This window comes from Saccopteryx bilineata, chromosome 3 (assembly GCF_036850765.1).
Source record: "Saccopteryx bilineata isolate mSacBil1 chromosome 3, mSacBil1_pri_phased_curated, whole genome shotgun sequence".
NCBI lineage: Eukaryota > Metazoa > Chordata > Mammalia > Chiroptera > Emballonuridae > Saccopteryx > Saccopteryx bilineata.
In genome coordinates, this window is record NC_089492.1 from 274087441 (window position 1) to 274112121 (window position 24681).

The window sequence follows — 24681 nt, forward strand, 5'->3', positions numbered from 1 at the left end:
TCCAAAAACTCTGCTGGTTTTTGGGTCCCCAACAGGCACATATTTCTCTGGAATACCATAGGGCACACCTGGAAATCTTCTAGGGCGCACCAGTGCGCCCAGGCTCACACTTTGAGTCTCCCAAACTTTTACAAAAACAAATTATAATTTGAGCGCCCTTTCAGAGTGCCATCTGGTCAAGAAGCTTGCAGAGATATTCATATTTAAGAAACATTTATTAGGTACTTACATCATTTCAATTCACGCACAAAATAGCCCCGCCAAATACTGTACTGATTAGATGAGCAAACAGCCTCAGAGGATTAATTTCCCCAAAAATCAGTCTCGCAAAAACAGTGGCATTATCGGTATTACACATTCAGGATCAGAGCCTTCCAGCAGCTTCATGAATCTAATCCCAGGTTGCCCGCTTTCTGAGCCTCGAGTGGTACTAATGTACTTTTCCATTTTCCAGACCGAGTCCATTCGGTGCTGTGGATACTGGGATTGACAGTCTCCCGCGAAGAGTTTAGACTCTGTGGACCAATAGAATTCGAGCATAGAAGGTTGTACCCACCTCAGGTGCCTGCTGGTTGCTCAGAGACCTCCTCGAATTAGCCAATGAGAAACGGACAGGCCCTGGTCGCCTGGGAAACCGCGTGACAACAAGATGGCGGCGCCGCAGGTCGGCTCTGTGGCCGTGCGTGGTGAGTTTGGACCCGAGGCCTTTCAGCCGGCTGAGTTCCTATGCTCTCTGGGGCCTAGCCTCAGGAGTCCCCAGGGCCCGGCTATCCCAGCAGCCCCCCTCCCCAGCAGGTTCCGAGTCCTGGAATCGGATTCGGACCCCTGTCTACCATGGCTGCGCATGGAGGCGGGAGGGGGCGACGCGGGTCCCAGGGCCGGGTTAGGTGGTGAAGTAAGTCTCGCCGGAAGTTCTTCCAGCTGGAGACCCAAGATGTGTGCTGGCATAAACGCTTTGCGGGTCTGTAGGCGCGGGAGGGCACCAGGACATGGCGGGAACCAGTAGTTCGAGTAGGTGTGACGAAGGATGTCAGTCAAGCACCGGATTGACTTGGGTCCCAACGGTGTAAAGCCATCGGACACAGCCTTCCTCTCAAAGCCCAAGCCGTAGGGGGGAGACAGTGCAACCTTTAGGAGCCCCAGGCCTAAGGAGGAAGACACAGTTTGCCCCTGGAAGCCCCCAAAGTGACATGGCTCTATCTTCAGGGACCCTGGTCTGAGGAAATAGGAGACACAACCCGACGCTCAGGAGACACAACCCGACGCTCAGGAGTCCCCACTCAGATGGGAAGATACAGTTGTCGCTTTCAGGGGTCTCCTGTAATCCATGGGGAAATTGATCTGGAGAGTGTGTTGTATTGGCCTGGAATGAGACTGAAAGAAAGGAACTCAGTTGTGGAAAATTGGGACAGTCCCAAAGAAGGACAGTGAAAACCCCCGTAGTATGGCCAACGGTGTAAGAGACAGCGTTTAACCTTCAGGGTTTGGTACCTGATGGGATGGGATTAAGAGGGAAGGAAGGAGAGAAAAATTTTGTGATTGGATGACGGGGTCCCATTATAAAGGGGTAAGTAGGAAGAACTTATTTTTTTTTAAATTTTATTTATTCAATTTTAGAGGGGGGGGAGCAGGAAGCATAACTCCCATATGTGCCTTGACCAGGCAAGCTCAGGGTTTCGAACCAGCGACCTCAGCGTTCCAGGTGGATGCTCTATCCACTGCGCCACCGCAGGTCAGGTGGAAGAACTTATTTTGAGGGAAAGATGTTGGCTTTGGTTTGGAGATCATCAGGTCCTTTTTTCTCTATGATTGCTTTATTGAGATATAATTCACCCCTTTAAAATGTAAATTTCAATAGTTTTTAGTATATTCATAGAGTTATGCAACTATCACCACAATCGGTTTTAGAACTTTTCATTAGCCTAAGAGGGCATCTGTCACCCGTTAGCAGTTTCCTCCCATTTACCTCACAGCTTCTCCCAGCCCTAGGCAATCACTAATCTACTGTGTTGCTATATGAAATGCACATTCTGGACATTTCATATAAATGAAACCATAGCAATACATAGTCTTTTGTGACTGACTTCCTTCCCTCAGCGTAATGTTTGCAAGGTCCATTCACATTATAGCATGTATTTTATTCCTTTTTTATTGCCAAATAATACTCAATTATAAGGATATACCACATTTGTTCATTCATTCACTGGTTGATGGACATTTGTGTTGTTTCCACTTTTTAGCTGCTATGAACGTGTATACAAGTTTTTGTGTGGACATTAGTTTTCATTTCTCTTGGATATATGCCTGGGAGCGGAATTGTAAGTGTGTTTAATTTTTAATGAACTGCCAGACTGATCCACAGCAGCTGCACCATTTTACAGTTCAACAAATTGCAGTCCAGTTTCTCTACTTCCTCACCATGGCTTAATTTCTGTCTTTTTTATCATTTTCTTTTGAGGGGTCATTATGGTGATGGTGATAAGAGTTTGAAGAAGGAAGGGATAATCTGGTCTGATGGGAGCTTATACAAGGCAGTTTTAGCCACTAAAGGCACAGTACCTGGGGCTTTTTGAGTGGTTAAAATGTTCTAAAATTGATTGTGGGGATGATTTCACAACTCTCTGATATTGATTAAAAACCTTGAATAGTGTGCTTTAGAAGCATAAAGTATGTGAACTTTATATCTCAATAAAGCCTTTTTAAAATTGGGTTTATTGGGGGGACACTGGTTAACAAAATTATACGGGTTTCAGGTGTACAATTCTGCAACACATCTCTGTACACCATATAGTGTGTTCACCCCCCCAAGTCAATCCTCCATGCATTACCATTTATTCCCCCATAGCCTCCTCTACCTCCACTTCCACCCCAGCAATCAACACACTGTTGTCCATCTACAGGAGGTTTTTTTCTCTTTTATTTTTGTCTTTTTTTGCTCAATTTCTCCACCCCCTTCCCCCAGCCCCTCCCTCCAGGTAAAACTATTTTTTTCTAATAGTTTACATACTGTATGATTTCATTTGTATAACCTTGAAGTAAAAAAATTCTAGAGATGGAAAGCAGAGTAGTGGTTGTCAGGGGTTAGGGATGGTGGGGCGAGGAGTGTGTGACTGACTGTGAAGGAGTAGCATGACAGAGGTCTTCATGGTGGCAGAACAGTTCTGGGTCTTGACTGCAGTGGTAGTTGCATGAATCTGCAGTAGGGTGACACGGCACGGAAGGGGACACACATAGAGTTATGTGAATTGGGGGAACTGGGTGAAGGATACACAAGACCTTTCTGTACTGTTTTTCTAATTTCTTATGCGTCTATGATAATTTGAAAGTAAAAAGTTAGACTATAACTAAAGAATAAACAAAAATAAAAAGGAATTAGCCCAGGAGCTTGCCAGGTGGCTCAGAGGATAGAGCGTTGTCCTGGCACACCCAGGTCGTGGGTTCCATCCCTGGTGGAACAATGAGTTGACCCTTCCTTCCTTCCTTCCTTCCTTCCTTCCTTCCTTCCTTCCTTCCTTCCTTCCTTCCTTCCTTCCTTCCTTCCTTCCTCCCTCCCTCCCTCCCTCCCTCCCTCCCTCCCTCCCTCCTTCTTTCTCTCTCTTTCTCTCTCTCTTCCTTTCCTCACCTCTCTCTTTTCCTCTCTCTCAAGTAAATGGAGGAAAAAAAAAAAGGAATTAGCCCAGTCAAGGGGAAGGTGTGGTTAGGAGTGGGTAGACCATTCCAGGAGGGAGTTCCAGGCCAGAGCCATGTGCGCACAGGCCTGGTGCATTTGAGGCCAGCCTGGCGATTCGGAGTGGCTTAAATGTAGAGGGACAGGAGGAGCGAGGTCAGGAGACACAGGCTGGGACCAGATCATCCAAGTGAAGGAATTTCAACTGTTTTTCTATGGGTGAGAAAGAGCCATTGGGAGCTTTTAGCAGAGAAATAACATGTCAGCTTTGTGTTTAAGAAGATCCTTCTGACACTTTAGAAATTGATAAAGGAACCACAAGGGCTGTCACACTTGGCCACAACACCATGAGAATCCCGGACAAGGCAGCAGCGGCTGGGACAGGTAGAGGTGAGGTTTAGGAGGCTGGATGGTGGGTATGAGGAAACTCGGCCTGGTCCTTGAGGGCTCCTCTGGGGACGGGGCTGGGCATGAGTCCCAGACTCCAGAATGAAGACTGAGGAGGCTACCTCCAGGCGGCGCTGGTCCCCTTGCTGGGCAGCGTCAGGGCAGGTTAGAGGCCAGTGGCACAGTTGGACAAAAGACTCAATTCAGGCCCTGATAGAGACCCTTTGATTGTGGAGTTTCTAGATATTAGCCACATACTATTTAATTCAGCTACATATAGTAGTGGTCTTTTTTTTTTACTTTTTTTTTTTTTTTTACAGGGACAGAGAAAGAGAGAGAGTCAGTGAGAGGGATAGATAGAGACAGATAGGAACGGAGAGAGATGAGAAGCATCAATCATCAGTTTCTCGTTACGACACCTTAGTTGCTTATTGATTGCTTTCTCATATGTGCCTTGACCACGGGCCTTCAGCAAACCGAGTGACCCCTTGCTTGAGCCAGCAACCTTGGGTCCAAGCTGGTGAGCTTTTTGCGCAAGCCAGATGAGCCTGTGCTCAAGCTGGCGACCTCGGGGTCTCGAACCTGGGTCCTCTGCATCCCAGTCTGACGCTCTATCCACTGTGCCACTGCCTGGTCAGGCTATAATAGTGGTCTTTAATTACATCCCTGATGTGCTTTCATCTTTCTATAAGGAACAGGGAAGGAGGGAAACCAGCAAGAGCCACAAAACCATAACTCACATTTTTAAGCTTCCTTTGAGTGTAGTACTGGGCTAGGTGCTTTATGTTATCTCTGAATCCGGTGGGCAACCCTACCTGGTACTAACCATCTCTACTTCAAGCCAAAGGAAACAGGTAGGGGTTATACCAGTGGATGGCAGAACCTGTCCAGAGCCAGGATTCTTAACCTCTCTGCCATAGGGCTGTGTCTTGGTTGAATCCTGCCTTTTGGTTGCCCTCCTCTGGCTCTGAGATGTTGTGGTGTCACCTGTGCTCTGGTAGGAGGGATGGGGACACCTGGGCGTGGTCTTGACCAGCTCCTTGATGGATGTTCAAGAGCCCCAGGCCTCTGGGGTAGTCTCCTGTCTGGACTCTAAATTTGGGAAAGTCCCAGGGTTCTGGCACATGTCTGCACCCACTCCGGCCCCACGGCCCGTGTCCGAGCCCTGCCAGGACAGAGACCCCGGTTCAGAGCAGAGAGCAGGATGTCCAGAGGAGCATTGAGTATTAATCAGAGGGTGCTGAGGCCCCGCTGCCTCCAGAAACCTCAGCAGGAGCAGTGGGAAGAGATGAGGGTGATGCTCCCTGGACAGTGACAGTGCTCCCTCCTGGGAAAATAAGCAGGGGAGAGAAAGTTTCAGGCCACGTCTTGGTCCCGAGGGAGTGGCCCCAAGGTCTGACTTCCTTCTTTCTACTCAGGGAATTCCTGACAGCTAGAACCTAGAAGAACTATGAGCTCACCTTTGGCCTCCCTTGGCAAGACCCGGAGAGCGCCCCTGCAGTCGGAGCCTGTGAATTCAGGGTAGGCCAGTCTCCAGGGCCTTTGTGTCTCTGCCCCTGCCTCCTGCTTGCCCATCCCGTGGACTAGAAGAATGGCTCCTGCTGTTTTGGGGAGAACAATTAGGAGTCATATAGCTTCCCATGACCACCTTATCTTTCTGTGCCTTCTGGGAGGCTCTGCCTGGGTTGTGCCCTGTAGTAAGGTGTGGGCTCCGTGGCCGTGGCTTAGCATCCGTCTTCTTACCCACTTGCGTTAATCTGCATACACCGGTGTGCCCGTTCTGGGCCCTGCCACGTGCTGGGCTCTCAGTAAAGGGAATCCTTTACATCTCTCTAGCACTTCCATCTTTTCAGATTTTTTTTTTTTTTTTTACCTCTCTCTTTGTTCTTTTGAATATCACTTGAGTTATTCAAAGGCCAAGGGGATGCAGGAGGCTGAGCGACAGGCCTGGGGTCCCACAGTCATTTCAGCGCTTGGCTTGGGGACTCTTGTCTTCTACCCAAGACTCTGCCCTCTGGCTCTTCCCCATCCTTCTCTGTTGAGAAGAGTTGGATACCCTGAAGCCTGCCCCTTGGCTTGTCCCAGTGCCAGCATGGGATTTGGGTGTGGATATCCTCAGGAGGCAGAGGCCCAACCTCCATCTCCTTAAGTTTGGCTGGGGGCTTGGTGCCCAGGGCCTCTCCCCTGCTGACATTCCAGGGGGTCCTAACTTGTCTGTCTTCATTCTCCTTCCTACCCTGGTTCCCAGGAGGCGAAAGATAAAACTCTACGGAGACGGTAAGTGGGGGACTGCCCTCGGTCCTCCTCACCTCCCGTCTACCGCGTTTCCCTGTGGTGGGCAGATGGAGAGGATGCAGCTGGCCCAACCCCAGTGTCACCCTCCCCGAGGGCACGGCTTCCTCTTGGCAGCTGTCAGTAGGAAGACCCCACACCCTTAGCAGAAATCTCATCACTGACATCTGAATCCCTCCATCCACTGTGGGGTTGGCTAGTGAGTGCCGAGAACCCGTCAGGGGGCCAAATCCCAGCCGCCCCCAACAGCCTCCTCCAGCCCATAGTCGCCTCTCCCTGCTGCAGCCTCTCCTCATGTCACTACTCCGATTCCTGCAGGCTCAGGTCTTTGCATCCCAACCCTACTGTTGCCCCACTGTGGTGCTGGCGTTGGTCATTCAGGTCCCCCCAGGAGCCGGGCTGGGAGAACTCTAATAAGAGGCCGGTTCTGGTAGGATCCTTCCTCGCCAACACCCCAAGTTTTCTATCCTCATATGCTTGGGAGGACAGACTACAAGCTGATTCATCTTGGCCAGGGCCCCAGTTTACTCTGGGTCTTAGCCTCAGAGCAGTGACCTGGACCTCCCTGTCTGCAGAAGATGAGGTAGACGTGCTGAATGACGGGCATGGCACAGAAGAAAGGATCTCTGTCCCCTCCTGCTATGGCGGCATAGGTGCCCCTGTGAGCCGGCAAGGTGAGAGAAGAGACCTAAAGAGGTCTAGGTCCCCAGAGAAGGAGAGAGGCCCAGAGGGCATGGTACCTACTCCCCCGCCCGCTGGGTCTGAGGCAGCCCCCCCTTCTGGCTGACCATGGCCATGTGCCTGCATCCCAGACCTGTCTGGGGCCTGGTTTGGCATAAAGCTGTGTGGGCCCCACACTTAGCTCAGGAGGTCTGGCTGCGGCTAGTGCCTATGGAATAGACCTGGCTGGAGTCACCATCAAGTGTGACGTCAGGGGGTCCCAGGGCCCAGGGTCAGAGGAATGATGGGCCAGAGGGTGAAGCTCTGCCTCCAGCCACCTGCCTCCTGCTGCGCAGGGGTCTGGGCGAGGCCCAATGAGCTGGGCGGAGCGCTGGACAGCGTGAGAGCCTGAGCTGGGGGTGAGGGTGGCCTTCTCTACTAGCTGTGTGTCTCGGATCAAGGACTTCCTGTCTCCATCTCCATTGTCTCCACTATGAGGTGGGAATGGGAACACCTAGGTCTGTATGTTGAGGTGAGGATGGGATGAGGCGATCCTCCACCCAACACCCACCCACTTAGCAGGGATGGAGAGGGAGATAGAAAGAGCCTGGCCACACAGCCAGTCGCAAAGACGGCGTCTCCTTCAGCCGCACTGGGTGGACACTGAATAGTAATCTCAGTGAGCAGCCCCTCCCCTTAGCCACCCCAGGGCTCTCTGAGCTGCTTCCCTGCCATTTGCTCTTCGCCCCACTCTCAACCAGTGTCTGTCCCCCCAGGGGCTTGCCTGCCCTGTCACTCCTCTGCCCAGCAGCAGACTGCACTCATGGCCTCCTGTTCCCTCCCCAGAAGGCCCAGGCTCTGGGCTTCCATGACCCGCTCTCCCAGATGTGTCCTCACCTCCCAGGTTTTCCCTCTAGGCTGTTTGCTAGCTCCCTCCAGCCTCCTAGTTTGTGACCTCGGCCTGGTTTCTCGCTGGTTCCACTCCGCCTCAGTGACTTCATACACATGCAGACATCTGTGCTTGCAGTTCCCAGATGTCTGTGTGTCAGTTAAGAAGCTTTTGAGCCTGGCCTGTGGTGGTGCAGGGGACAGAGAGCAACCTGGAACCCTGAAGTCGCGGGTTTGAAGCCCTGAACTTTTGCTTGGTCAAGGCACACATGGGAGTTGATGCTTCCTGCTCTCCCTCCCCCTCTTTCTCTCTCTCTCCTTTCTCTAAAATCAAGAAATAAAATAAATAAATTTAAAAAAAAAAAGCTTTTGACTGCAAGTCAAAACCCTCACTCAGCTGTCATTGGATATGAGGGAGGATTCAATATCCCACAAACCAACACGACCTAAGGAGGTGGCTTAAGGGTTGTTAATCCAATGACTCAAAGACATCTTCAAAAGTTCAGGTTTCTCCATCTTTCCTCTGAGCCGTCCTTGGCTGGCCAGCCCAGGTGGATGCAGGGAAGCAGCTGCAGTTCCTGCTCCACACAGAGAAAGACAGCACCCCGGGGAAGGCAAGCCCTGCTTCTTCCCACGTCTCTCTCTTGTATCCTTTCCTTAAGCGATTTAATTTGAACAGTTTCAGCATATAGAAAAGCTGAAATAATAGCACAGTGACCACTCGTGTGCCCTTCATCTAGAAACAATTCATGATGTTTTGCCACATTTGCCTTCTCTCCATATACACACATTTAAACTTAAGTGTAGTTTTTAATGAACCATTTAGAAATCAGTTACAGGTATCATGATATTTCACCTCTAAATTCTTCAGTGTGTGTCTTCTAAGAGTAAGGAGACTCCTGGCCACACTGCCATGGCCACACCCTGGCCACACTGCCATGGCCACACCTGAGAGCGGGCGCGAGCAGTTACTCTCCAGCCTCCAGTGCTTGCCCTTCCCCAGTTCCAAACTATCTCATCACTACTTTTCCCTGATCCAGGTCAAGGGTCACGTACTGCTATTGATTGTAATACTTTTGTAAAACAGTCCCTGCCTTTTTTAAAAATAGCACTGACGCCTGACCTGTGGTGGCGCAGTGGATAAAGCGTCCACCTGGAAATGCTGAGGTCGCCGGTTCGAAACCCTGGGCTTGCCTGGTCAAGGCACATATGGAAGTTGATGCTTCCAGCTCCTCCCCTCCCCTCTCCTCTCTCTCTCTCTCTCTCTCTCTCTCTCTCTCTGTTTCTCCTTCTCCTCTCTAAAATGAATAAATAAAAAAAATTAAAAAAAAAAAAGCACTGACTCTTTAAAGAGTCGAGGCCCTTGTCTTGTTGAATGTCCCACACAGGGTTTGTCTGCTGTTCAACTTGGTCCTCTCTCCTCTGTCCTCTGTCCTTCCTGTAAGCTGAGGGTGAGCTCTAGAGGTTTGATTTGATGGAGGGAGAATGTTCTGAAAGTGCTTCAAGGCAATGTGACCCATATGTGATATCACTTACTCATGCACCTTGGACAAATCACGGAATCTTTCTGTGCCTCAGTTTCCTAAAGCAGTTCACTGTCTCAGAGGCATGTGAGGATTGCATGAGTTGATACATGAAAAGCGTTTAGCATGGTCTTCATTATATAGATGACAGCTGTTGTTACTACTCTTATTTCCACTCCTGGGCATCCCTCTCTTCCTCCCCTGAACCCCCATACCTCAGCTCTAGACATGGGTTCTAGGACTTTGTCTGGTTGGCAGTCCCTGGATTTCACGACTCGGAGCTGATGGCCACCATGGCAAGGAAGGTGCGGGATCTGGAGCAGCAGGTGAAGGCCCAGAATGACGAGATCCTGTCCAAGGTGGGACCCTAGCAGGGACAGGGCCAGTGTCTGGTCTGAGGGCTGGAGGGGTTCAGGTTGGTGGACCAGTGAGGCTGCTACAGTAACAGACCAGGGTGAGTGGGCTTTAGAACTATGTCTCACACTGAACTGCAGAGTTCGAGGGCCAGGTGTGGCCTGGGGCTGATCTGAGAACTTGTGACCTGAGTAGAGAGGCTAGGGGTGTTCTGCACAGCTGAGCAAAGCCCATAGACCTGCTGCTGAGTTCTGGGAGACTTGGGGACCTCCACACCTTTTCCCCACCTCAGTGGAACCACAAGGGTCATCTGAGGTACAAGAGTGGTGGCTGTGCCCGGTGGTGGCAGGGACAAGGGCTTTAAGCTCCCTAGTGCCCCCACAGAGGCAAAGATTCTGGGTCTTCCCTTCTGGAAGGGGCTCCCTTGGGCTCTGGGAACCACCAGGCCTGTCTGCTCCCCCTCCCACGTCTTGTTGCTGCAGGATCAGAAGATACGGGCCCTGGAGGAACTGGTGGAGACCCTTCAGGAGCACGAGGGTAAGAGGCTATCCGCGCAGCTGTCGGACCTCCTGTTGTACCTTCCCTGGGTGACCCCTGGGCATCGGCTCCAAAGCATCAAGCCAGGTCCTGTGGTGGGGCCTGGACAGCTGAGCCCAGAGTGGCAGTGACACAGCAGGCTGGTGCCCTCCTACGTGAGACAGAGTCCATTGAGTGCACACGTAGCCCAGCCCTGAGCACAGGGTACTCCATTGGAAGTGTGGAGGAATGGCAGCCTCCTCTGGAGCCTCGCTCCAGGAGGGTGGCAAGCTCTGCAGTCAGGGCAGCCCCTGCCAGGGGCAGGGAGAAAGGCTAGGGGCAGCTCTCAGAGGATCCCTCCAGTTCTCAAAGGACAGTTTCTTCAGATGACACTCAGGGCAGAGCTCTGGTCAAGGTAGCCTGGCAGCCTCCATGCTGGGCCAGCGGAACCCCTGCTGTCTCTCCTGAAGGCCAGGTGTCCCTGAAGCGGCAGGAGGAGCTGGAGACAATGTGCGAGCAGCTGCAGCGGCAGGTCGGGGAGATGGAGGTGAGAGGCAGTGGCCAGGCAGTCTGCCCCTCAGGAACTGGGCAGAGCCCACCTCTCGGGGTCCCCTGGCCACACCGCACACTGGGGCCCTGCTCTGGTTTCCTTGCTCAAGACGAACATGGAGCTTCAAGAGCCAGAAAGGTGTCCGGGGCGGGCACACCCCTGCTGGCCTGAGCTTCCCCTTCCGTTTCACCTTGAACTCTCCCCTCCAGCCCACGGGCCTTCCTCTGGTTCTTTGACCACCTTGAGCTCTTTCTCACCTCGGGACTTTGGCTCATGCTGATCCCTCTGCCTGAAATGTATTTTCTTACCTTCCCCTGGTGAGTTTCACTCATCCTCAGTCTCAGATCAGGGTGGGGGTGCTTCTCCAGGGACCTGTTTCCTACGTGCCTCATCTCTTCCCCATCGGGGACTGAACCCCACAAGGACGGCAAGGGCCACTTTCCTCCTGTGCGTTGCTGTGTGCTCAGGACCTAGCATGGCACCTGGCCATATGTGTTTTTAAGCCTAAAAGGCAGTAGTAGTGTGTCTCGATTCTTGTTCTTTGGGGTTTTTTGAATGGGTCACAGCCCTCTCCTGCCTCTGAACATGGCATCTCAGTCACTCTGTGTCACTTTCCTTGCCCCCATTCATACAGCAAGCCTCAAACAGGACGTTTAAGGGAGGGTCCTGAGGGACTGCCTTCAGTGAATTCTTGCTCGTGCCAGGCACTACTAGGTACTCGACATGAATTATCTTGTGGAGTCCTCGCATGCTTATGGGGCAGGCGCTGTCTCTATTATATAAGGAGGAGCCTGAGGCTTGGGGAGGTGAAATGGCTCCCCAAGTTCACAGCCAGAAAGTGGCTGAGGCCCCGGGCCCATCCCCTCTGCCCATCTGCTCTGGGAACTGAGGCCTGAGACGGGAACTGGGCAGATGCCACCTTTTTCCTGGGAAGGGGCTGAGCTGACGGTGCCCCTGGCATTCCCCCTCCAGCGGTTCCTTGGTGACTATGGCCTGCAGTGGGTGGGTGAGCCCATGGACCAGGATGACTCAGAGCACACTACCCACTCAGAGGATGACAAGAGGAACTGGATGACGGCCATGAAGTTCTGGAAGCCAGGTAGAGTAGGGGGTTCAACCCCAGACCCTTCTACAAAGGCACTTCCTTTTGGCCAGAGGCTGTCCAGAGGCCAACTCATTCATGCTCCTGCCTCCGAGCATGAGGTGCCCTGCGACACCCCACTCTGGCCTCTGACACAGGGCAGGCAGGAAAGGCCTCAGCCTCCATCACTGACCGCCTAACCTGCTGCCACTTTCTCCCTCTGGTCTCCCCTCAAACTGGCTCGCTCATCTCAAAGACCAGAGTTATAAGAAGTGATTAGACCTCATTTTTCTCAGGCACCATAGTTTACAAAATGTCACCCATCCAAGAGCTGTTGCCTTTAAAAGCAATCTCTCTGTGCCTGACCTGTGGTGGTGTAGTAGATAAAGGGTTGACCCAGACACTGAGGTTGCTGGTTCGGAACCCTGTCTGGTCAAGGCACATATGGGAGTTGATGCTTCCTGCTCCTCCCCCCCCCATCTCCTCTAAAAGAAATTTTTTAAAAAATCAGATAAAAAAATAAAAGCAATCTCTCTGCTTTGGAAGCTGGCCCTCCATTCTAGGGCTCAGCCCCCAACTTGGGCTCCCTTTCTGGGTTCTATGGGACTCAACACTTTATTTTTAATTCGACTGCTAATATCTAGAGGGATGTACCCCATAGATTTGAGACCGTAGAACTACCTGGCCATTTCTGAAAGTCTCCAAAGAATGGAGGTTGTTGCATCTATTAGCTCTTCTGCCAGATAAATGTGTCTTTCCTTTATAGCAGCTTTTCCTCCTGGGACTCCCCTCTCTCCTGGCTTCTCCCTTCCTCCCCCCCACCCACTGCCTTGTCCCCAGATGCCAGTCTGCTCCTGCCCCAAGGGCCTCTCTGATCTATAAAGCTGGCCTCTTCCTGCACCGATGTTCTGGTTCTCCCTGTGCAGGGTGGATACGCTGCCGCACCAGCTTGGGGCAGCTGGCCAGTGGATGCTGGGCGGCAGCGCAGGGCTGATTGAATCACTCTAGAGCAGTGGTTCTCAAACTTTTTGAAGTCAGGGCGCATTTAAAATCCTACAAATAATTGACCTGACCAGGCAGTGGAGCAGTGGATAGAGCGTCGGACTGGGATGCGGAAGACCCAGGTTCGAGACCCTGAGGTCTTGAGTGTAGGCTCATCTGGTTTGAGCAAAGCTCACCAGCTTGGACCCAAGGTTGCTGGCTCCAGCAAGGGGCTACTCGGTCTGCTGAAGGCCCACAGTCAAGGCACATATGAGAAAGCAATCAATGAACAACTAAGGTGTCACAATGCGCAACAAAAAACTAATGATACTTCTCATCTCTCCGTTCCTGTCTGTCTGTCCCTGTCTATCCCTCTCTCTGACTCTCTCTCTCTCTGTAAAGAAAAAAAAAAAGTATTCATTATCTGACACCTGAAATTAAAGACCACAAAACATTTTTTTAAAAATCCTACAAATAATTGTAGGTGCACTTTATACAAATTTCTGAGAAATGTGTTATAATAATTAAGTCAAATATTAAAGAAAAAAAAAGTCCAAGCATGCTTTTATGGTAATTAAGAGAAATAAATACGAAAAAATTAAATTTATTCTCACATTAAAAAACATTTTTATGCTACATTTTTGGAGTTATGCTTTTTAGAATTCATAAAAAAGAGGGGTTAAAAATTAAAAAAACGACAAAAAAGTTATCTTTTTATATATATAGATACATTCTTAGTAAGATTTAGTAAATTTGGCAGGTCCTGGCACAAATGTGTTAAGTTTTTTCATTCTTGTGTTTATGAGAAACATGAGCCTGATGTGTCCTAGTGATTTCTTTAATGTTTGGGCACATATTTGAAAGGCAAACTCTCATTTTCTCATCAATACATTGAAGAATTCCTCTTTTTTTACTCTTAATTGTGTTGAGGGTAGAAAATCCTAATTCACATAAGTAGGATGTTGAAAATTGTAGTAAAATGTTCAATGCTTTTTAGATATTGCCACATACTCTTCTTTTATAGAAATCCAAAAAGCTTCAAGAGACAATTTCTTATGTTTAATCATCAATCCAAAACCCCCACCATACATATCATCTTAACTTTACACCAAATAAAGGATAGAACAGAGGTAGTCAATTTTTTTTTTTTTTGTATTTTTCTGAAGCTGGAAACAGGGAGAGACAGACAGACTCCCACATGCGCCCGACCGGGATCCACTCGGCACACCCACCAGGGGGCGATGCTCTGCCCCTCCGGGGCGTCGCTCTGCCGCAACCAGAGCCACTCTAGCGCCTGGGGCAGAGGCCAAGGAGCCATCCCCAGCACCCGGGCCATCTTTGCTCCAATGGAGCCCTGGCTGCGGTAGGGGAAGAGAGAGACAGAGAAGAAGGAGGGGGGGGGGGTTGGAGAAGCAAATGGGCGCCTCTCCTATCTGCCCTGGCCGGGAATCGAACCCGGGTCCCCCGCACGCCAGGCCGACACTCCACTGCTGAGCCAACCGGCCAGGGCCGGTAGTCAACCTTTTTATACCTACCGCCCACTTTTGTATCTCTGTTAGTAGTAAAATTTTCTAACCGCCCACTGGTTCCACAGTAATGATGATTTATAAAGTAAGGAAGTAACTTTATAAAATTTATAAAGCAGAGTTACAGCAAGTTAAAGCATATAATAATAATTACTTACCAAGTACTTTATGTTGGATTTTTGCTAAGTTTGGCAGGATAAATCTTTATAAAAACAACTTACTATAGTTAAATCTATCTTTTTATTTATACTTTGGTTGCTCCGCTACTGCCCACCATGAAAACTGGAACTCCCACTAGTGGGCGGTAGGGGCCAGGTTGACTGCCACTGGGATAGAAGAAATTTGCCTCTAGTCTTTCTGGAGAACATGGGAGGTAGTGTAAACAATCCAGCACCACAGCTTAACAGCCTTTTGCAACCTAATCAGGCAAGTGAGGTGGGGGGTTGGGAAGACTTCAGCTTACAGTCAATTCCCCCTACCTGTACCCCCAAAATCTAAACTCCAAAAACCCTGTTGGTTTTTTGGTCCCTAACAGGCACATGTTTCTCTGGAATACCATAGGGTGCACCAGTGCGCCCTGGCGCACACTTTGAGAACCACTGCTCTAGATCCTGGACTCATGCCTTAGGGAAACAGGCCACAGGGGGGAAACCTTGAAAGGGCTTGGCCTTGGCTGGGTGATTTACTCCTCCCCACCAGTACAGGGAACCTCAAGTAGGATGTGGTGCCAGGTGCTTCAGGGTATTTGGAGACCTGAAAGGGACAGTCCTGCTCTGGTCACAACAGATGTTGAGCCTTAGGGCTGAGAAATCTAGTCAACTCAGCTCCTCTCTCCCCTTTCCCTGTCCCCACTGAGCTCCACACCCCACACCTCTCCCCCCACTGAGCTCCTCACCCCACACCCCTGTCCCCTCTGAGCTCCTCACCCCACACCTCTCTCCCCACTGAGCTCCTCACCCCACACCCCTGTCCCCTCTGAGCTCCTCACCCCACACCTCTCTCCCCACTGAGCTCCTCACCCCACACCCCTGTCCCCTCTGAGCTCCTCACCCCACACCCCTGTCCCCGCTGAGCTCCTCACTCCCCCCATTCCTCCTCAAGGTCCTGCCCTCCTATACCTCCCCTGCCAGCCACCACCTCCCCTGGCACTCTCCCCCCAGGCCCAGGCTCCTGTGTTTGGGTGGGAACCTCTTCCCTCCCCTGCTCGGGAAGCCACACTGACTTCATGGGCTTCAGCAGCTTCCCCTGTCCTTAGGCTGCCTGTGCGTCCCTGGAAATGGCCTGAACAAGACGCCAGGCAAGCTAGGCTCTCCCCCATCAGGCCAGTGATGTCCCTTGAAGTGCTTTGTCTCCTTTTCTCCCTGCCTTTGAAACTCAGCTGGAACCTGACCTGCTTCAGCAAATGTGCATGGAGTGCCCACTCTGCCAGGCACTGTGCCACCTGCCACTGCCCCTGGGCACATGGGAACGGGCTGTGCATTAGAGACCTCTGTGGAATGATGGCCCCCTAGGTCGCCGAGAGCTCCAAGTACCATAGTGTATGCGGGTGTTCTGCAGGCTGACTCTAGGTAGATGTGCTTAGCCCTGTGATGCCCCAGGGTGCTCGGCACAGTGCTTTGCCCATAGGGCAGGGCATGGGCACATGCACGTGATTGGTGGGTGGTCCCTGGGTGCCCAGCTGCCCAGGCCTAAGTGATAGAGCACGTTGATACAAGTGGATGGCAACGCTCAACATTGGGGACCAGAGATTTGGTTGTGGCCCTGGCAGAGCAGAGCAGATGTAGGTAAAGCACCCCCCAGCAGGGTGTGGCTTGCAGGTTTATGGGATTTGTGAACCCAGTTTCCTGTTCAGCCTTTCTCTAGGCGGTGGGGACAGCATGCTGGATTGCCTCAGGCACGACCTTGGCATTTCACTGCAGCTGATGGGCCTCCCAGTAAAGGAACCAGCCCCTTGCAAGCCTTCCACTCACCTGCTGGTAGTGACAGGGTTTGATTTTCTGAACTCCACAGCCCCCGCCAAGGCACTTATCACATGCCATTGTCACTGTCATCCTGTCTCTTTCACTCAAGTCTGAGCCTAGGGAGGGCAGGACACTGGGTATGGGCACAGCCATGGCTCTCGGGCCTGGCTGAGCACAGTGTACCGGACATGCTTGCTGGGTGGCGGGGGTGGGCCGGATCCAGGACCTGCTTCTTGAGCAGCCTCTCGGCCCTGCCAGGGCTGGATGCTCTAGCTTGGGTTCAAGGAGTGTTTGGTGTGGATGGAAAGTCACACAAACAATATGACACCAGCCTGTGACAAGGACCAAGGGAGTGGCTCAGAGGCTCTAGGAGGGTGGGAGGAACAGGGCCCAGCCTCAGGGGGAGGGGCTTCCGGCAAGGTTTCTCAGGAGGTGGTGGAAGAGCACCCTGAGCCCAGCAGTGAGCAAGGGGGTGGGCGGGAGTGGCAGCAGCGGTCCCCTGCCAGCCACTTCCTCGCTGTAACCCTGTGAAGTGGGGACTGTTACTGTTCATATCTTATAAAAGAAGAAGCTGAGGCCCAGAGAGGTTGGCCCACTTGCCCAGGGTCACACAGCCTGGAAGCAGTAGTGCTGGCGCGGTGGCTCCAGAGCACAAGGGGGACCATATTGAGGGAGACTGGGGAGCCCAGGCTCTGAGAGTCTGCAGAGTTGGGCCACGGAGTTTGGACTTGATCTCCATGCCTAGCTACTGCTTTTTTTTAAATTAAGGTTTTTTAAATTAATCTTTTTTATTGATTGATTTTAGCAAAAGAGGAAGTGAAAGAGAGAGAAGCAGGAAATCTCTTCCTGTAAGTGCCCTGACTGGGAATCAAACTCGTAACCTTTGTGTGTGCTTTGGGACGATGCTCTAACCAACTAGGCTGTTCTGCCAGGGCTACCGGACTACCCTTTTTTTTTTTTTTTTTTTACATTTTTATTTATTCATTTTTTTAGAGAGAGGAGACACAGAGAGAGAAAGAGACAGAGAGAGGAAAGAGATAGAAAGAACAGAGGGAGGAGCAGGAAGCATCAACTCCCATATGTGCCTTGACCAGGCAAGCCTGGGGTTTCAAACCGGCAACCTCAGTGTTCCAGGTCGACGCTTTTACCCACTGCACCACCACAGGTCAGGCCCAGACTACCCTTTTTAATACAATCTGGGGCCCTTAAAGTTGAATGAGGCCTCAGAGGTGACCTTGCTGCACTGCACCTCTCCTTGGAAAGGGACCCCAGTGGGCAGTGTCTGAAGAACCAACACCTAGAGGCAGCACTGTGGTCACCAAGAACAGAAACTTAGAGTCACCTGGGTCCTGCCTGCTGTGTGACTCAGGCCATGGTGCCTTACAAGGCCGTTTCCTCATCTGTAAATGGGCGTGGCACTGCCTGCCTCTGGCGTTTGACGTGGAGTAAACAGCGAGTTTGTAGGCAAGATGACAGTTCCTATTATCTACTCATCACAGGGAGAGGAAAGCTGCCACTCAGAGGAAATGCCTTACTTGGCCTCTGACCCGCCATGCCCTGTGTGACCCAGCTGTGCTGGCCCAGGTTTCTGTTGAGCACTGCCTGCTGTGTGGTTGTCATGCCACGCTCCTCCGGCCTTGTTCTTGCAGCCCTGCTTTGCCCAGAGCTGCGGTTCCTTCCCAGGGGCTCCTCACCTCACCCCTGATACCTGCCCGGCGCACCCCGCCTTCACTTCCCTCACTGGCCCACTGGCTGAGAGCCTCTAGCCTGACTTGCACAGCAAACTTCTCTTTCCCTCTCACTTCTTGGCATTCTCCCCTGGGCTTCTACCTGCCCCTTCCCCTGGCGACCACCCCATACCCCGCCAGCTCCCAGAAAAAGCCCTGGCCTGAGGAGGCAGCTGGATTAGCAATCAGCGTATCCAGTGGTCCTCCTGGGTCTGCTCGGTGGTATCTGCTTGGGCCAAGTTGTCTTGGCCTTACCTTTCTAGGTCTCACTTTTCCCCATCTGTAAGAATATAGGGACCAGGGCAGGCACCAAAGATGAGCTGTTCTGTTGTTTTAAGGTTTACCAATGTGTTCTGAAAGTAGTCATTAAAGGAAAACAGTGCCTTGACCTTGTTCTGACTCATACCAGGGATGCTGTGTTCTGTGAATTTCTCTTTTATCTCAGGGGCTCAGGAGACAAGGACAGGTGCAGCCCCACCACAGTAGGAAATGTAAGGGAGAGGCAAGGACAGCGGAGCCTACTGTTTCAGCGCACAAAAGCAACAGGAAACAGGGCCACCCACATCTGTACTTCCCCAGTGTAGCCACTGTACCACTGGAGGGAAAAGAATTAGGTCCCAGAGCCCTGACCCACATCCTGCTGCAGACTGGCTGTCCTGGTGAAAACAGCTTCCAAGAAGGTCCAGAAAGTCACTGGTGTGTAGTGGAGGTTACTGACTTGGAGTGAGGGCCCTTCATGGACCGAGAACAGGCCCCTGGCCTGTCCCCCACCAGCCTCCCTCCTGCCTCCTGCCCTTTCTGCTCTGACACCTGTCATGGCGGTCCCAGCACCCCATCTGCACCCCCTGAAGCGTTGTACAGCTGTGTGTGCAACACATTTTTTTCAGGAGGCCAGAGCTTTTGTCAGCTTCTCCAAAGGGCCTGTGACCCAGAAATAGTTGCACAACCCAAGATCTGTCGTACATCTGTTCTGTTCCAGCAGTTTTCCTGACATCCTCCTCAGCGGCCATCTGTCCTTACTCTGACCTCTTTCTCCTGATAGTGCAGATGGGTGGGAGAAACAGACCAGAGTCAACCTCTACTCTAATTTGCCAGGAGGCCTGGGACAGGTCATTTTTCATCTTTGTGGGCCCGTTTCCTCATGTGTAAAATGGAGATAAATCACTCCTGCCTCATAGCCTCTGGGTTGGCCTGAGGTCCATTTTCTGCAAGGTAGAGTTGGTATCAATAACTAACATGGTCAGCGTGCTTGTTCCCAGCTGACCCTTACATGGTCATCTTCTTGGAATCCAGCTGCTAACCCAGTTCCTGGCAGACAGGTCAGATCTTGCTCTAGCCCAGGGGTCGAGAACCTTTTTGGCTGAGAGAGCCATGAACGCCACATTTTTTTTTTTTTTCTTTCCATTTTTCTGAAGCTGGAAACAGGGAGAGACAGTCAGACAGACTCCCGCATGCGCCCGACCGGGATCCACCCGGCACGCCCACCAGGGGCGACGCTCTGCCCACCAGGGGGCGATGCTCTGCCCATCCTGGGCGTCGCCATATTATGACCAGAGCCACTCTAGCGCCTGGGGCAGAGGCCAAGGAGCCATCCCCAGCGCCCGGGCCATCTTTGCTCCAATGGAGCCTTGGCTGCGGGAGGGGAAGAGAGAGACAGAGAGGAAAGCGCGGCGGAGGGGTGGAGAAGCAAATGGGCGCTTCTCCTGTGTGCCCTGGCCGGGAATCGAACCCGGGTCCTCCGCACGCTAGGCCGACGCTCTACCGCTGAGCCAACCGGCCAGGGCAACGCCACATATTTTAAAATGTAATTCTGTGAGAGCCATACAACAGCCTGTGTATGTTATGTGTTATCCAATAAAAATTTGGTGTTGTCCTGGAGGACAGCTGTGATTGGCTCCAGCCACCCGCAACCATGAACATGAGCGGTAGGAAATGAATGGATTGTAATACAGGAGAATGTTTTATATTTTTAACATTTTTTTTTTATTAAAGATTTGTCTGCGAGCTAGCTGCAGCCATCAAAAGAGCCACATCTGGCTCGCAAGCCATAGGTTCCCAACTCCTGCTCTAGCCACTTCCTCTGTGTATCACTAGGCATGCTGTTAATCTTCCCTAACCCTCAGTTTCCTCATCTGAAATATGGGGCTGATTATCGCCCCACAGCCTAGGGTTGGAATGAAGAGAGAATGGGATAACATAGTAAACCCCCAGCACAAAGTATGCGCTCAATAAAAGCTGTTATTATCTAGTTTAGTTGTCCTTGCCCCTCCCCAGGTGGTCATTTAAGGAGATGCTAAAGCCACTGCCCATCATGGGAAGGGCCCTGGCAGCCAAGAAGAGAGGCTCATGATGTCTATCCTCTTTACCAGGGGATTCATTGGTGGCCCCTGAAGTGGACTTTGACAGGCTGCTGGCCAGCCTGAAGGATCTCAGTGAGCTGGTGGGAGACAGCGACACCCAGGTGGTGCTCGTGCCTGGTGGAGCACGGCTGCGTGCCCTGGAGCCCATCCCACTGACGCTCTACCGGAATGGCATCATGATGTTTGATGGGCCCTTCCAGCCATTCCATGATCCCGCCACACAGGTGGGAGTGTGTGTGTGTATGTGTGTGTGGGGGGACAGGCCTCTGGTGCCCCCACTCTGTTCATCATTAGTTGGAGATGGTGGGGCCCAGTCTGCTCCCTCTGGGAACTCAGGCCCATGCGGAAGTTGTAGAGTCCCCACCCCACCAAGTCCTGGGCCAGTGTGATCCACTGGGCAAGCCTGAGCCCCAGGGCTTGCCTTCAAGAGAGGAACTAGTGTGGAGACCAGCACACAGGTCTAGCCAGGCCTTACCCTTCCTTTCCCCCGTGCAGCGCTGCCTCCGAGACATCCTGGATGGCTTCTTCCCCTCAGAGCTCCAGCGCCTGTACCCTAACGGAGGCCCTTTCAAGGTGAGGAGCTGCTCCTCACACCAGTCAGCTACTCCCTGTGAGGGGATTTTGGAGAGGGTAGGGACCACCAACTTCCTCAGGCAGCACCCAGCCTGAGGCTTGAAGCAAATGCCCCACCTTAGGGGACCCCCGTCTGATGACTTTCAGAAAGAGGGTGAGCCTGAAGCCAGGCTGGGAAGGCAGTGCAGTGGCTGCCATGGTCACAGCTGACACATCAGCCTGAGACAGCGAGTGGCTGGGCAGATGCTGAAGGCACAGCCCTTAGCCTGCAGGACCACAGCCCCACCTCCAGCATTTGGGACAACCTGGCTGCCTGGGGCTCCTGAGCAGTCTAAGCAGAAGCGGTTGGGCTTCCCTGGAGGACCCTGGAGCCATCTGGTTGGGATGGGAGGGAGTGCCACGGAGTGGGTGCGGGGAAAGTGTCGGGACTGAAGGACAGGAGATAGAGCTGGTCCCCTGCTGGTGTATAAGATGAAGGGTGCTGTGATGGGAGTACATGAGGCAGTGTCCTCAGTGTCCCAGAGGATTGTGTGTTAGTTCCACAATAAGGTGTGCAAGGGAGTGTGCACCACCATGGTTTGGAAAATAGTGTGTCATGATTGGGGGTCCACACAAAGGCAAGGGCCCAGGCTCTGCCTTGATGGGGCAAGCGAGGTGACACGTGCCATAACGGGGGCTGCACTGCAGACTAGGTGGCAGGGGCTTTGCCCCCTCCTAAGAGCCTCCTCCCTTCCTTCCTCTTGGGCTCCTAAGAGGGGCTTTCTGAGGAGGGTGTCAGCACTTTGGCTCCAGTTAGGGCTGCTTGCAGGGAGAGGAGGGCCCAGTTCCGCAATAGCATGAACTGCAGCTCTGTCTCGGGGCCTCAGTTTCCTCATCTGTAAAGTGGGGGTTGCATCAGACCATCCCTTATGCCTATATCTGGGGCCTGGGAAAGCAGGGGTGGGGGTAGACCCAGGGCCAAAGAGTTGGGCCCTCTGCTGTCCCTCTTTCTCCTTGCCAGGTGAGTGACCTGCGCAATCAGGTCTACCCAGAGGATGGGCTGGACCTGTTCCCAGGCGAGGGTCGTGTGGTGGGCTGGCAGAAGATTCAAATGGAGCACCCAGGTGAGCTCGGCCCTGTGGCTGAGCCAGGTGGTGGGGGCACTGTACGGGACAAGCTCCAGGTGGCCTCCTCCACTGTCACTCATCCCCTGCCAAGGTTCCCAATGCCTCCCCGCAGGCTCCAGAATGACTGCCGAGAAGTTTCTGAACAGTCTCCCCAAGTTTGTGATCCATCAAGGTGAGGTGATTGACATCCGGGGCCCCATCCGGGACACCCTGCAGGTGAGGCCAGCCTACCTCCCCCAATCTTCTTAGGGGCTTTACCTTGGACCATCAACCCTGGCCCAGCCTACCAGAGCAGTGGTTTGTGTGGAGGCGCAGACTTGGGGGCCCTGAGGAGGGCCGATGGAGATGGGTGTCTCAGAGCTGTCCCACTGTCTCCTGGAAACTGAAGCTGGTGAGGGCTCTAGGCTGGAGCTCTCCAGCTTGGCAAGGGTGTGGCTGTCAGAAGGGGAATATCAGTCTAGGCCAGAGGGCGGCCCAAGATCCAGGCCACCCTCTCAAGGTCCAGACAAAAATACCCACTCCAGCTCTGGAGACCCTTTCCTGGTCACCACAGAACTCATCGTCTCCTCCTCACTCCTTGTCCTGCTCCCCCTCCATGCCTCTCCCCGTGAAAGGTACCAGGCCTCCACTTCCCAGGACTCTACCTCCTTTGCCCACATTGCCAAGTCCTGATTTACTGATCCTACATCTCCTGAATCCATCCCTTTGCTCCATTCCCACCACCCACCACCCTCATCTAGGTTCCAGAAAGTCTCTCAGACTACTGTGGGCTTACTGGCCTCTCACTCCCAGGTCCACTCCTGCCCTACCAACCATCTGCCCCTAAGCAACCTCCACTCTTGTTTTCTCCCATGTCCTCCCACTCACAAGACAGACCAAGCAAAGGGCCTGGGCTGAGGTATATATGAGGAGGATTTACTTGGCCTCTGCTTTCTGTACAGTCAGTGTAAGAACACAACCTGTGCTAAGCACCGGGAGGCCGGGCTCTGCTCTTTCAAAAATGTAAATTGGATCTTGGTTCTTTCTTGTTGAAACTCTCTAGTGGTCTTGAGTAAGGCTCAGCTCTTACCCCAGCACTCAAGGTCTGTGTCCCCCCACCTCCCACCAACCTTTTCTTTCTTCCAGCTCAACCGGGTTCACAGCTTCCATCCCACAAACTGCTGACACTTTCCCAAATGTATCACCTTCTCGGAAGTTTTCCCTGACTAGGGACCTTTGCCTATGCTGCCTGAAATATCCCCACCCCCACCTCCACCCCAGCCCCATTCCATTTCTAAGGACTCCTCTTCCTTCAGTCACAGCTCAGGTGTCATTTCCCCAGGGAAGTCTTCCCTGACCCACCTTGGGCTAGGCTTCCAGTCTGATTGTGAGTGTGGGGTTCTGTCTCCCCCACTATGCTTCGAGAACTCAAGGCTTCTTGGGGGGAATGATGGGGCTGCCTCCCAGAGCCTTCCTTCCCTCTCCTCTCCTCGCATCCTCTTTTACACAGAACATCCCCACCTCTCCCTTAGGCTTATTGGTTTCATCAATTCCTGATCATGAATGAGTCTCCTTTAAGGGTTGGGGGTGGGGTGTGACTCTGGCAGGGGTCAGGGCTCTGTCCACTGTCCATCAATGCCTTCTAGAACTGCTGCCCACGGCCTGCCCAGATCCAAGAGATTGTGGTGGAGACGCCTGCCTTGGCTGCCGAGCGTGAGAGGTGAGGGCCAGATGGAGGTGAGAACGTGGGGGTTGGACCGTGGGGGCTCTGATGGCCTCTGGCCCCACAGGAGCCAGGAGTCGCCCCAATCACCGGCGCCCCCGCTCTCCATGCTGCGCATCAAGTCCGAGAACGGCAACCAGGCCTTTTTGCTGATGATGCGGCCTGAGGACACTGTTGGTGACGTGCGCACCCTGCTTGCACAGGCCAGGTGGGCGCAGGGCCGGGTTGGTGGCTGCAGCGGGGCTCTGGTCCCATGAGCCAACCTGATCCATTCTGCCCGGTCCCCAGGGCCGTGGACGCAAACAGTTTCGAGATCTTTAGTACTTTCCCGCCCATAGTCTACCACGAGGACATGATTACGCTGCAGGCCGCCGGACTGGTGCCCAACGCAACTCTGCTACTGAGGGCCCGCAAGGCTCTGCCACCAGCCCCCTGACCCTAACCCAGCCCCCAATCCGAATAAAGCGCCTGCCCCCAGCACAGCTCTGTGACTCCACTGTGGGGCAGCCCAGCTGGGAGCCAGGGAAGACTGGGGAGGGGGCGGCGCCTATCCACCCTCCCAGTAACTTGAGCCCCAGCTGGCAGGCCTGGCCGCTGGGTCTTTGTCCTCTAGGTTCCTCTTTCTCCAGAGAAGGGTTAAGGCGATACATTGAGGGGAAGGCCGGCCCTCGCACCGGCTCAGCTGGGGGCAGCAGAGCCTTATGTGCAAGTGTACCGCCAGTAGATCCCTGTGCACAGGTATGCACAGAACCACAAGCATGTGGGGACCTTTTCTCAACACTGCACAAAGCCACTGCCCCCAGAACTGGCAGAACTGCAGCTGTGTA

General features: G+C 52.8%; 1 protein-coding gene and 1 non-coding gene across 3 annotated transcripts; one reads left to right on the forward strand and one right to left on the reverse strand.

Moving 5' to 3' along the window:
• The first annotated feature begins 253 nt into the window (after positions 1-253).
• On the forward strand, positions 254-24331 carry UBXN11 (UBX domain protein 11). 2 transcript variants are annotated; one of them, XM_066270022.1, is made up of 15 exons: positions 254-686; positions 5473-5575; positions 6303-6331; positions 6922-7020; positions 9676-9776; positions 10254-10308; positions 10758-10834; positions 11810-11936; positions 20483-20697; positions 20969-21046; positions 22047-22149; positions 22265-22368; positions 23778-23851; positions 23922-24062; positions 24143-24331. In XM_066270022.1, the coding sequence occupies exons 2-15, from the start codon at positions 5505-5507 to the stop codon at positions 24288-24290; spliced, it is 1422 nt and encodes a 473-aa protein (XP_066126119.1). In that variant the 5' UTR covers positions 254-686; positions 5473-5504; the 3' UTR covers positions 24291-24331. The 2 variants fall into 2 exon arrangements, with proteins under 2 accessions (XP_066126119.1, XP_066126120.1); XM_066270023.1 differs by lacking the exon at positions 6922-7020.
• Positions 23002-23133, reverse strand: LOC136332405 (small nucleolar RNA SNORA51). The gene has a single exon (XR_010730673.1). It is a non-coding gene; the product is annotated as a small nucleolar RNA SNORA51 (small nucleolar RNA).
• Positions 24332-24681: the final 350 nt, after the last annotated feature.

What these genes read in the sequence shown, in the direction of transcription:
- UBXN11 (XM_066270022.1), top strand. Translation starts at nt 5,505, where the DNA reads ATGAGCTCACCTTTGGCCTCCCTTGGCAAGACCCGGAGAGCGCCCCTG. An exon ending in TCGGAGCCTGTGAATTCAGG is followed by an intron (nt 5,576 to 6,302) that starts GTAGGCCAGTCT and finishes CCTGGTTCCCAG; the next exon opens with GAGGCGAAAGATAAAACTCT. An exon ending in GACCCTTCAGGAGCACGAGG is followed by an intron (nt 10,309 to 10,757) that starts GTAAGAGGCTAT and finishes TCTCTCCTGAAG; the next exon opens with GCCAGGTGTCCCTGAAGCGG.